This window comes from Danio aesculapii, chromosome 19, assembly GCF_903798145.1.
Source record: "Danio aesculapii chromosome 19, fDanAes4.1, whole genome shotgun sequence".
Taxonomy (NCBI): domain Eukaryota; kingdom Metazoa; phylum Chordata; class Actinopteri; order Cypriniformes; family Danionidae; genus Danio; species Danio aesculapii.
Window position 1 is genome coordinate 6,252,607 of NC_079453.1, and position 14,032 is coordinate 6,266,638.

At 35.1% G+C, this 14,032-nt stretch overlaps 1 protein-coding gene across 2 annotated transcripts in view; it reads left to right on the top strand.

The window, feature by feature from the left end:
• The window catches only part of stard3 (StAR-related lipid transfer (START) domain containing 3), a 28,978-nt gene that overhangs the window by 4,212 nt on the left and 10,734 nt on the right, over positions 1-14,032 (top strand). For both annotated transcript variants that reach the window (XM_056480243.1, XM_056480244.1), the window contains exons 3-11: positions 6,499-6,576; positions 7,097-7,174; positions 8,962-9,015; positions 9,165-9,282; positions 12,185-12,286; positions 12,365-12,420; positions 13,546-13,638; positions 13,717-13,779; positions 13,858-13,953. In XM_056480243.1, coding sequence (XP_056336218.1) covers positions 6,499-6,576; positions 7,097-7,174; positions 8,962-9,015; positions 9,165-9,282; positions 12,185-12,286; positions 12,365-12,420; positions 13,546-13,638; positions 13,717-13,779; positions 13,858-13,953 — 738 coding nt within the window. The remainder of the gene's footprint in view (positions 1-6,498; positions 6,577-7,096; positions 7,175-8,961; positions 9,016-9,164; positions 9,283-12,184; positions 12,287-12,364; positions 12,421-13,545; positions 13,639-13,716; positions 13,780-13,857; positions 13,954-14,032) is intronic.

The window sequence follows — 14,032 nt, forward strand, 5'->3', positions numbered from 1 at the left end:
AGATGATACTTAGGTTTTATTCTAATTAGGTTACAATAAGCCCAAACAGAAATAAAAAATGCATGTAAAAAAACACCTTGGGCCTTAAGAGGTTAATTAGGCTAACTAGGCAGGTTAGGGTAATTAGGCTAATTATTATATAATGATGGTTTGTTCTGTAGACTATTGAAAAAATATATAGCTTAAAGAGGCTAATAATTTTGACCCTAAAATGGATTATAAAAAATAAAAACTGCTTTTATTCTTGCTGAAATAAAGCAAATAAAACTTTCTCGAGAAGAAAAAATATTATCAGACATACTGTGAAAATTTCCTTCCTCTGTTAAACATCATTTGGGAAATATTTTAAAAAAAGAAGAAAAAAAAAAGATTCAAAGGGGGGCTAATAATTCTGACATCAACTGTTTATATGTGTGTGTATATATATATATATATGTATATGTATATATGTATATGTATATGTGTATATGTATATGTGTGTGTATATGTATGTATATATATATATATATATATATATATATATATATATATATATATATATATATATATATATATATATATATATATATATATATATTAGTATTTTGTGAATGATTCTACATTATTTATACAGTTTTATATAGTAATGTTTTTATATAAACAAATAAATATTATTAACTAGATATTAAAGTTTGAGGACAAACTTTATGGTGGCTTGAAAAGCCGAGTCTAAAAGTTTGAAGTCGTTTTAAAGTGTAAATAACTGAAGCAGTTTTTATAAAGTTTGAAACAGTCGGCATAGATAAGTACATTTATGTTAGCATGTTTCTAGTATAGATTGGCATGTTTCTTGGTAGGCAGTTGCTAGGTTGTTCTAAGTGCTTGCTAAGGTGTTGCTAGGCGGTTGCTAATGTGTTGCTAAGTTGTTGCTAGGCAGTTGCTAAAGTATTATGAGTGGTTGCTCATTAGCATGTTACTAGCATGATTCTAGCATGAATTACCTTGTTACTAGCATGATTCTAGCATGAATTAGCATGTTACTAGCATGTTTCTAGCATGAATTAGCATGTTACTAGCATGTTTCTAGCATGAATTAGCATGTTTCTAGCATGATTCTAGCATGTTACTAGCATGTTTCTAGCATGAATTAGCATGTTACTAGCATGATTCTAGCATGAATTAGCATGTAACTAGCATGATTCTAGCATGAATTAGCATGTTACTAGCATGTTTCTAGCATGAATTAGCATGATTCTAGCATGAATTAGCATGTTACTAGCATGTTTCTAGCATGAATTAGCATGTTACTAACATGTTTCTAGCATGAATTTGCATGTTACTAGCGTGATTCTAGCATGAATTAGCATGTTACTAGCATGATTCTAGCATGAATTAGCATGTTACTAGCATGATTCTAGCATGAATTAGCATGTTATTAGCATGATTCTAGCATGAATTAGCATGTTACTAGCATGATTCTAGCATGAATTAGCATGTTACTAGCATGATTCTAGCATGGATTAGCATGTTACTAGCATGATTCTAGCATGAATTAGCATGTTACTAGCATGTTTCTAGCATGAATTAGCATGTTATTAGCATGATTCTAGCATGAATTAGCATGTTACTAGCATGATTCTAGCATGAATTAGCATGTTACTAGCATGTTTCTAGCATGTTTCTAGCATGAATTAGCATGTTACTAGCATGATTCTAGCATGAATTAGCATGTTACTAGCATGTTTCTAGCATTAATTAGCATGTTACTAGCATGTCTCTAGCATGAATTAGCATGTTATTAGCATGATTCTAGCATGAATTAGCATGTTTCTAGCATAAATTAGCATGTTATTAGCATGATTCTAATATGAATTAGCATGTTGTTAGCATGATTCTAGCATGGATTAGCATGTTACTAGCATGTTTCTAGCATGAATTAGCATGTTACTAGCATGATTCTAGCATGAATTAGCATGTTACTAGCATGATTCTAGCATGAATTAGCATGTTATTAGCATGATTCTAGCATGAATTAGCATGTTACTAGCAAGATTCTAGCATGAATTAGCATGTTATTAGCATGATTCTAGCATGGATTAGCATGTTACTAGCATGATTCTAGCATAAATTAGCATGTTACTAGCATGTTTCTAGCATGAATTAGCATGTTACTAGCATGATTCTAGCATGTTTCTAGCATGAATTAGCATGTTACTAGCATGTTTCTAGCATGAATTAGCATGTTGTTAGCATGATTCTAGCATGAATTAGCATGTTTCTAGCATGAATTAGCATGTAACTAGCATGATTCTAGCATTAATTAGCATGTAACTAGCATGTTACTAGCATGATTCTAGCATGAATCAGCTTGTTTCTAGCATGAATTAGCATGTTGTTAGCATGATTCTAGCATGAATTAGCATGTTACTAGCATGACTAGCATGTCACTATCGTGTTGCTAGCACCTTTCTAGCAAGATTAGCATGTCAGTAGGATGTTAAAACTGTTAGCGTGTGTTAGAATAGCTAGTCACAGTCTCTGGGACAGTTGCTAGGGTGCTGAAATTGGTTGCTAGGGAGTGGCTAGTAAGTTTAAAGGTAATCAGTGATTGGCTGCTGACTAGACTGAGTTGAATGAGGCCAGACTCTAGTCTGTAGGACAGTCTGATGCAGAGTTATGAGCTCACAAAGGTTGATCCAATGTTAAGTCAATGGGAGTCTTTTACAATGGAAGTCTATGGGACAGTTGCTAGGGTGCTGTAAGTGGTTGCTAGGGAGTGGCTAGTAAGTTAAAAAGTCATCAGTTATTGGCTGCTGGCTAGACTGAGTTAAATGAGTCCAGTTAGAAGTCTGTAGGACAGTCTGATGCAGAGTTATGAGCTCACAAAATTTGACCCAATGTTAAGTCAATGGGACTTTTGGGATTTTTCTGGGTCGTTTTTTCGGAAAACCCAAGGTCGGATCAGTTAGAAAAGATATAGCAACCCGAGTCAGACCAGTTTGAAGGTTTGACGAAAGTTTGAAGTATGTAGCTTGAAAGGCCTAGGAGGAGATACACTTAGAAATTAGTCTCAGAAGAATAAGAAGAAGAAGAAGAAGAAGAAGAAGAAGAAGAATAACTAGATATTAAAGTTTGAGGACAAACTTTATGGTGGCTTGAAAAGCCGAGTCTGAATTAGCATGTTATTAGCATGAATTAGCAAGTAACTAGCATGATTATAACATAAATTAGCATGTAACTAGCATGATTCTAGCATGAATTAGCATGTTACTAGCATGTTTCTAGCATGAATTAGCATGATTCTAGCATGAATTAGCATGTTACTAGCATGTTTCTAGCATGAGTTAGCATGTTACTAGCATGTTTCTAGCATGAATTAGCATGTTACTAGCATGATTCTAGCATGAATTAGCATGTTACTAGCATGTTTCTAGCATGAATTAGCATGATTCTAGCATGAATTAGCATGATTCTAGCATGAATTAGCATGTTTCTAGCATGAATTAGCATGTTATTAGCATGATTCTAGCATGAATTAGCATGTTACTAGCATGATTCTAGCATGAATTAGCATGTTACTAGCATGATTCTAGCATGAATTAGCATGTTACTAGCATGTTTCTAGCATGATTTAGCATGTTATTAGCATGATTCTAGCATGAATTAGCATGTTTCTAGCATGAATTAGCATGTTATTAGCATGATTCTAGCATGAATTAGCATGTTACTAGCATGATTCTAGCATGAATTAGCATGTTACTAGCATGATTCTAACATGAATTAGCATGTTACTAGCATGATTCTAGCATGGATTAGCATGTAACTAGCATGATTCTAGCATGAATTAGCATGTTACTAGCATGTTTCTAGCATGAATTAGCATGTTATTAGCATGATTCTAGCATGAATTAGCATGTTACTAGCATGATTCTAGCATGAATTAGCATGTTACTAGCATGTTTCTAGCATGAATTAGCATGTTACTAGCATGATTCTAGCATGAATTAGCATGTTACTAGCATGTTTCTAGCATTAATTAGCATGTTACTAGCATGTTTCTAGCATGAATTAGCATGTTATTAGCATGATTCTAGCATGAATTAGCATGTTTCTATCATGAATTAGCATGTTATTAGCATGATTCTAACATGAATTAGCATGTTACTAGCATGATTCTAGCATGAATTAGCATGTTACTAGCATGTTTCTAGCATGAATTAGCATGTTACTAGCATGATTCTAGCATGAATTAGAATGTTACTAGCATGATTCTAACATGAATTAGCATTTTACTAGCATGATTCTAGCATGAATTAGCATGTTACTAGCATGATTCTAGCATGGATTAGCATGTTACTAGCATGTTTCTAGCATGAATTAGCATGTTACTAGCATGTTTCTAGCATGAATTAGCATGTTACTAGCATGATTCTAGCATAAATTAGCATGTTACTAGCATGTTTCTAGCATGAATTAGCATGTTACTAGCATGATTCTAGCATGAATTAGCATGTTACTAGCATGATTCTAGCATGAATTAGCATGTTATTAGCATGATTCTAGCATGAATTAGCATGTTTCTAGCATGAATTAGCATGTTATTAGCATGATTCTAGCATGAATTAGCATGTTACTAGCATGATTCTAGCATGAATTAGCATGTTACTAGCATGATTCTAGCATGAATTAGCATGTTACTAGCATGATTCTAGCATGGATTAGCATGTAACTAGCATGATTCTAGCATGAATTAGCATGTTATTAGCATGATTCTAGCATGAATTAGCATGTTACTAGCATGATTCTAGCATGTTACTAGCATGTTTCTAGCATGAATTAGCATGTTATTAGCATGTTTCTAGCATGAATTAGCATGTTGTTAGCATGATTCTAGCATGAATTAGCATGTTTCTAGCATGAATTAGCATGTAACTAGCATGATTCTAGCATTAATTAGCATGTAACTAGCATGTTACTAGCATGATTCTAGTATGAATCAGCTTGTTTCTAGCATGAATTAGCATGTTGTTATCATGATTCTAGCATGAATTAGCATGTTACTAGCATGACTAGCATGTGACTATCGTGTTGCTAGCACCTTTCTAGCAAGATTAGCATGTCAGTAGGATGTTAAAACTGTTAGCGTGTGTTAGAATAGCTAGTCACAGTCTCTGGGACAGTTGCTAGGGTGCTGAAATTGGTTGCTAGGGAGTGGCTAGTAAGTTTAAAGGTAATCAGTGATTGGCTGCTGGCTAGACTGAGTTGAATGAGGCCAGACTCTAGTCTGTAGGACAGTCTGATGCAGAGTTATGAGCTCACAAAGGTTGATCCAATGTTAAGTAAATGGGAGTCTCTTACAATGGAAGTCTATGGGACAGTTGCTAGGGTGCTGTAAGTGGTTGCTAGGGAGTGGCTAGTAAGTTAAAAAGTCATCAGTTATTGGCTGCTGGCTAGACTGAGTTAAATGAGTCCAGTTAGAAGTCTGTAGGACAGTCTGATGCAGAGTTATGAGCTCACAAAGTTTGACCCAATGTTAAGTCAATGGGACTTTTGGGTTTTTTCTGGGTCGTTTTTCGGAAAACCCAAGGTCGGATCAGTTAGAAAAGATATAGCAACCCGAGTCAGACCAGTTTGAAGGTTTGACGAAAGTTTGAAGTATGTAGCTTGAAAGGCCTAGGAGGAGATACACTTAGAAATTAGTCTCAGAAGAAGAAGAAGAAGAAGAAGAAGAAGAAGAAGAAGAATAATAATAAGTTTAAGATAGATAACAATATGCTGGCTTTTCAAGCCACCATAATAATAAGTTTAAGATAGATAACAGTATGCTGGCTTTTCAAGCCACCATAATTAATATATTATAATTAACTATACCATTAGATATATTTATTATTGTATTTATTAAATATTTTTTTAATAATTAGATGGTTTTAAATGTTGTTTTTCCAACTAATTTTGTATCTTCAACACACACAAACACACACACACACACACACACACACACACACACACACACACACACACACACACACACACACACACACACATAATTGTTTTTATATATAAATAATATATGATTGATTAAATAATTATTTAAATAAATAACAAATATATAAATATATTTTTAAAACAAATAATATTCCAGTGCGTATTTAAATATAATATTAAGTATATTTATCATAGTATTTATTAAATTATTTTAATAATAAATGGTTTTAAATGTTCTTTTCCCCACTAATTTTGTATCTTTAACATATAATACATAATAGTACTTTGCGTGTATGATTACACATTATTTATAGTTATGTAGCTTTTATATTTAGCTTTGTTGACATTTTTTATAAATAATAATAATAATAGCATGTTATGTAAATATGAGTATAATTCAATAATTCCAGACAAGTTTAGACAAGTACCTTTAGCTTTCGATGTATAAGCTAATCAATTTTTGTGCATTTAAAATGTTTGATATGAATTTTTTAAAGACCTGTAATCTCATTTGTCTTGTTTTTTTTATTTTAGATCAGTAAGAGTATATGGAACAGTCTTGAGAATGAGGTTGTTCATTATAACTTCAAGTCCTCCTTCTTTGATATCTTTGTAAGTATCACAAAGCAAATGATTTATTACTTAATGAGCCATAATGGGAAAAAAAACTGGTAGACTTTTTCTAATATATTTCCTTTACTGTAGATTTGATATAATGTTTGTAACGTCATTCGGTTCTGTCTAACAAGAATAAACAAATACAAACTTTACTCAACAGTGCTCAAGAATGCTAATCATTAACGTGTTCCAGTTTTTCTGTGTGTGTTAGTGTGTTTATTTAAAGCTCAAAGAGCTGAGGTGTTAGAAATTGAGATTCACAGTTTCTGTCCCTGTCGTCACCATCTTTATCACATGACATCAATTGATTTTAGAGTGGAAATGTTTGTGTCTTGTAGTCAGTTTTAGGTACCTTTTTTCATATAAAATCTTATCCTGACATGAAACGAGACAAACATATTTGGCTTTTAATGATCAGTCAAATTCTTAGTTTAATCTGTTTGTGGGTTTTTTTACATTTTGAAGTGTGTGTGGTAAAAAAATAATCGTTTTTTTTTTATTTGCTTGTTCTCAGCTTTTAGCTGTGTTTAGGTTTCTGTGTTTGCAGCTTGGTTATGCTGCATTTCGGCTGAGACACTGGTGGGTTATTGCGGTAAGAATGACTTACCATTCTTTAAATCTCACAATATGTTTTTTTCTTCTTATTTATTACATTATTTTTATCATATAATCACTCATTTATATGTACTAATATTATCTGATGTATACATTTTTTTTTATTCCAATTTGTGTTGAAATATGATTAAATTGGATTATATATTGTAATATTTTAATTCATATTTATAGAAATTTTCATGTAATTTAGTCTATTTTACTTTCACGAATAAACATAGGCCACAATAACAAATACAAATAAACCTTTTTACCCCTTCCCCTTGGCCCTTGAAATGAAGTGTGAAGCGGAAGGGCTTCAAATTTACTCGTAAGAATTAGGACAGCACTATAGCACCTGCACACCTCATCAAATGTCATCGCGATCTCTTGCTTCATATGAGATAAGACGATCACGACTGCTGTAGTTATTCCAGTTGTGTTATTTTTTGCTATTTATCTTCAGGAAATCAATGAAGGCATATATCATGTTATCATAATGAAATAATGTGGGAATAAGATCGTAATTGTATGGTGTATTTACACCTTGGCCATATTCATCTATGTAAATACACCAAAACAACATTAACATTATAGCAGACACTGTAAAAGCCACTAAACTTTTCTGACAGGGTAGCCCATTCGAGTGTCATCGAGTGACAGAATGTTGTGGGACTGCTGTACAGGAGTTGTATTATTATGATATTAATATTAGTAATAATTAATTATTAGTAATATTAGTAATAATATTAGTATTATTATGGATTATAGATAGCCTAATTAAGTTTTTTTTTGTTAGTGTTGTTTTTTTAATTGGTTTTTTTTTAACCACGACGGTAAAACATGAACGCAGATGATTAAATTGCATTAAATATTGTAATATTTCAATACATATTTATAGTAATTTTCATGTAATTTAGTCTATTTTACTTTGACACATAGGTCCAATCCTAATTCTACCCCTTACCCCTACCTCTCGTTTTGCACGTTCACATGAAGGGGTGGGGATGTCCCTATTCTCTTTAGCTTGAAGGCGTAGGGCTAAGGGGAAGGGCTAGATAGCCCTCGAAACTGAGATTTTCAGGACCACACGTAAAACCAAGGGGTAAGAAAATTTCCCAGAATACACTAGCCACAGCTGCACCCGGATGTCAGATGCACAAATTAGTATTTATTTTTTTGTCATTATTACGAGTTTTACAACAAACAAGCACATGTTTTAATACATTCATAACCACGTTTGTGTTTTACGTCGCGCTTAAAAAAAAAAAAAAAAAGATAAAATAAAAACCGCTAAATTACTCTATCAATAATCCCTAATAATAATAATAAATCCTGTATAGCAGTCCCACAACATACTTTCACATCTGACACTCAATGACATTCAAATACCCTGTCAGAAAAGTCTAGTGGCTGGGAATGAGCTTTTTACAGTGTCTGCTGTAATGTTAATGTTGTTTTCTTGTGTTTACATAGATGAATATGTCCACGGTGTAAATCACAGTACAGTTACGATCTTATTCCCACATTATTTCATTATGATAACATTATATATGCCTTCAGTGATTTCCTGAAGATAAATAGCAAAAAATAACACAATTGGAATAACTACAGCAGTCGCAATGGTCTTATCTCATATGAAGCAAGAGATCGCGATGACATACGATGATGTGTGCAGGCATTGTAGAGGTGTCCCATTTCTTAGAGGTAAATTTTGAAGCCCTTATAAAATAGAATTGGGATAAACTAAAGTATGACCATCATCTTATTGTTCTCTCCAATTTTTAGATTACTACTCTAGTGACCACAGCCTTCCTCATTGCCAAAGTCATCTTGTCAGACGTAAGATACTCCTTCAAGTGTTGTTTTCTTACCCGATTTATTAATTCTTTAGATAATCCACCTGCACAGCTTTCTGAATTATTCATATGTATTATTTTATTGATGTATAATAGAAAAACAAGTGGTCCCATTTCTCTCTGTTTTCTCAGTTGTTTAGTCAGAATGCTTTTGGCTATGTTCTTCCCATCACCTCGTTTGTGGTGGCGTGGCTGGAAACCTGGTTCCTGGATTTCAAAGTGCTCACGCAGGAGGCAGAGGACGAGAGAGGTCAGAAATATTTCATTTATTTTCCTCCCTTATTTATCAGGGGTAGTCACAGAGGAATGAACCACCAACTATTCCATATGTTTTACGCAGTGGATGCCCTTCCAGCCACCACCCAGTACTGGGAAACACCCATACACTCTCGCATTCACGCACACTCCTACACTACAGCAATTTAGTTTATGCAATTCACTTATAGTGCATGTCTTTGGACTGTGGGGGGAACCGCAGCACCCAGAGGAAACCCACGCCAACACGGGGAGAACATGCAAACTCCACACAGAAATGCCAACTGGCCCAGCCGGGACTCGAACCAGTGACCTTCAGGCGACAGCGCTAACCACTGAGTCGTAGAAAATTGTTGATCAAAGTGCTTTATCAATAATTCAGTCAAAGAAGCATCTGTTGAAGTCAAAGTGTTGCGTATTTGTAAATGTATGTATAGTTTAAGTTTGAAGTCCAGCATTTAGTTCAGAAGCATCTTTTTTTTTCTAAAGGCAAATGTATTTAAGTTGTTTCCAAAAAGACTACCACGTTTTTTTAGAACGCCAGCAGTGTGGTGTCGTTTTCTGGTGCGCAAAAACACTTCAGTGGATACACACCATTGCGCCATGTCTTAACAACACACGTCACGGAATAAAACGTATCTTTTCCATGTTAAAAGTAGTTTTTGTCTTAACTATTTATGATCGCAACACGCAACAGAACAGCATATACTATTATCACAATGACTATGTTTACATGGACATCAGTAATCAAATTATTTGCTTAATCTGAATAGTATGATTAAGGTGGTTGCATGTGTTGTGTTTGAATGTGCATTTCATGTTCCCGTTTTACATGTTATAGTACATATTTCAATCAATGTTATCACGCTACCATTAGACGCTAGTTTCCTCTGGCGTTTACGCAACAACAGTTCGTGTTAGTAATGGCAGCATATGTGATTTTGGACGATTCGTTTTTATTTTTGCGACAAGTTCAACTGCAGTTCATTTGTCACACTATGCGTGCAAACAGACTACGGTGGACACAAATTCTCAAGCAACAGGCCACCTCTGCCATTTTATTCACTACTTTCACAAGTCACTTCAACGTCAAGGCACTTCATAATGTCCAGTTTTTCCAGGATTTTCCGCATAGTTTCCTGCTCTCTTTCTTGAAGCAATTCTCATTTGTTTGTCGTCAAACAACTGCCATGTGTGCGTCATCGCAAAATGTAGCGAAAAGTACTACAAAACGGTAATAGTTTGATTTGATCCTTCAATTATTAAATTGATTTCTGTTTAGTTCGATTATGACTCAAGTCAGAATAAAGTCTTTGATGACTTTAATCTGACCTGAGTCATAATCGAACTAAACAGAAACCCCTGTTTACATAGTAGACCCTTAATCAGAGTATTCTCTTAATTGTTTTAAAATCAGAACATTGGTATCCATGTAACCATACTCAATGCTCACGCCAGGTTCAAATTATATGCTTTATTCAATGTTAAATGCTCTCAATGTGAGTTTGAATGCCATTTTCTGTGACATTTATTGCCATACTACTGAAAGCAGCAGCAGATAGTTCACCTCAGATCTTGACAATAAAATAACTAGCAGACAAAAAAGCAGTGAAAACTACAACATCAGTAGCCTTTTAATAATGTTAAAGAGGTTCAATTTGTATTAATTAGACTAAAATCTTTACCATTTTGTTGGGAGTGTAGTGGCTATATTTAAATGTTTCTGTCATGTCACGTTTGGTGCAGACAGCCAAATTGCTTGACGATAGAATCTTGACACATTGTGTGTTGCTGAGACACTGTTTTGTTTTCCTGTAGGCAGCCTGTAATGTTAGTCACAGTTTCCTGTGCCATCGTTTTTGTTAACCTGTTTATTACCATTCTAGGCTGTTAGAATTATGCTGTTTACACTTTAAATTAGGTTTTATTCTCTTTTGCTTACTCTGAGTGAGTTTTATTTTCAATGTGGGCGGACTGGAAACAAATTACAAGCTCTCAAAAGAGGAAGGAAAAACCCTGTTTTCTATGATATGTCATTTTAATAGTGCTGTGGTCACATAAAGTCACATTTACTGAGGGAAACTTGCTTATGTTCTGTTCTAAATACGCACATTCAGACTGTCACTGGTTTGGGAAAGTCCTTAAAGGCCCCACAAAATTAAAATAAAGTTGTTGTTTTTTTTAGATGTTTCTTTTAAGGATACCTATAAGCTAAATGTGTGCCAAAACAGTGACAATTTACGTTTCGAAAATATAAAACCGATATAAACATGTAAAGCTTGCAGTTTGTCACTTCCACCTAAATGGATTAATGATTTTTTCCATATCACTTCATACTTCCGTTTCTCATCAAAATCTTGACCAATCAAATGCTCTCTATTATCTGACTTGCCGCACCTCCTTCAAGACGCTTCTCATTTGCTTGTGCTCAACCACTCAAAGGCAAAGCAAGTTTATTTATATAGCACATTTCATACACAGTGGCAATTCGAAGTGCTTTACATAAACAAGAATAAAAGAGACAAGTAAAAATAAAATGGAAACAAATAATATAAAAACAGATGAAAACAGCGTAAAGACAGTTTTTCCATATTCCTAAACACCAGTGTATCATATTTTCGTATTTTACTCTTCTCCAACAAAATCCATTTTTCACCTAAAATGAACTTTACAGCTCTAATTACGTGCCCCCCAATTTCAACTTCCTTCTGGAAGTAAATCGCACAGTCCCTGATTTCTACCCCCTACCAGGAGTAGATCGCTTTAGCTAGCCAAACGTAATAAAAGGTCTTGATCTCAGCCAGACGCCAGTTACTTTAACCAGTTACTTTATTAGACGTCTACAACAGATTCGATTTTTCTGTATTGATGATCTGCCATTTTTTTCCTATCTGCAGTGTATCTGGCAGCGGTGAATGCGGCGTGTGAACCGGCTCCTCTCATCTGTCCTAGAGCAGTGTCTGACGGACAGTTTTACTCTCCACCAGAGTCCCTGGCAGGTAATGCCATTCACTTTCAATCTGTGCAGCTTGCTGTATGTATTGATTTTGTGCATAATGTTTGCATATGTCCTGTAGGTTCAGAGGACGATCTTGATGAAGAGGGTCTCGGCAGGAGAGCAGTAACAGAACAAGTAAATAAATGCTTGTTTTTTGTTTTATTTGCATGGAATAAATCAGAACATTTGCACATTTAATGAGTACTACAAGTTTTACACCGTAAAACTGCAGGTTAACTATGTCTATACGCTCACTGGCCATTTTATTAGGTACACCTTACTAGTACCGTGTTGGACCATCTTTGGCCTTCAGAACTGCCTTAATCTTTTGTGGCATAGATTCAACAAGGTACTGGAAATATTCCTCAGAGGCTTTGCTCCATATTGACATGATAGCATCCCGCAGTTGCTGCAAATTTGTCGGCTGCACATCCATGATGCGAATCGCCCGTTCCACCACATTCCAAAGGTGCTCAATTGGATTGAGGTCTGGTGACTGTGGAGGCCATTTGAGTACAGTGAACTCATTGTCATGTTCAAAAAACCAGTCTGAGATGATTCGTGCTTTATGACATATGGTGTGTTATCCTGCTGGAGGTAGCCATCAGAAAATGGGTACACTGTGGTCATTCTGACCCTACCATCCGAATGTCAGAGCAGAAATCGAGGCTCATCAGACCAGGCAACGTTTTTCCAATCTCCTATTGTCCAATTTTGGTGAGCCTGTGCAAATTGTAGCCTCAGTTTCCTGTTCTTAGCTGACAGGAGTGGCACTGCCTCAAGGTTGGACGTGTTGTGTGTTCAGAGATGCTCTTCTGCAGACCTCAGTTGTAAAGAGTCATTTGAGTTACTATTGCCTTTCTATCAGCTTGAACCAATCTGGCCATTCGCTTTTGACCTCTGGCATCAACAAGGCTTTTGCACCCACAGAACTGCCGCTCGCTGGATATTTTCTCTTTTTCGGGTTCAAAGTCACTTAAATCCCCTTTCTTCCCCATTCTGATGCTCGGTTTGAACTGCAGCAGATCGTCTTGACCATGTCTACATGCCTAAATGCATTGAGTTGCTGCCATGTGATTGGCTGATTAGAAATTTGCAGTAACAAGCAGTTGGACAGGTGTACCTAATAAAGTGGCCGGTGAGTGTATACTGTCCACCCTTTGGAATGACGATTATTGTGAAAAGCGCTATACAAATAAGCTTGAATTGAATTGTATTGAATCAGTCTGTGCAATCACTTGTTTTTTTTTTGTTTTTTAGGAAAAGGCGTTTGTAAGACAGGGGCGAGAGGCCATGGCGGTGGTGGAACAGATACTGACACAAGAGGAAAACTGGAAATTTGAGAAGACTAATGTATGTATGCATTAATAGTGGTAATTATTTGTTTACAGTTTTTGTAATCCGTATAATATGAAAATGTTTCATTTTTAGGAGCTTGGTGATGCAGTATATACACTTGAAATCCCGTTTCATGGGAAAACTTTTATTTTAAAGGTATTGTAAAATAATAAATTGTGTATTGTGAGAGCTTTTGTGTTTGTTATCAGCTTCTTACTGGTTGGTGTATTTTAGGGTCTTTTGCAATGCACAGCAGAGCTGGTGTATCAGGAGGTCATTTTACAGCCAGAGAAGATGGTGCAGTGGAACAGAACCGTGTCTGTTTGTCAGGTACACACATATTCACAGACTCCTTAATTAATGACAGCTGAAACACATGTTCATGGGAGGTGTGTTTTAGTAGAAAAAA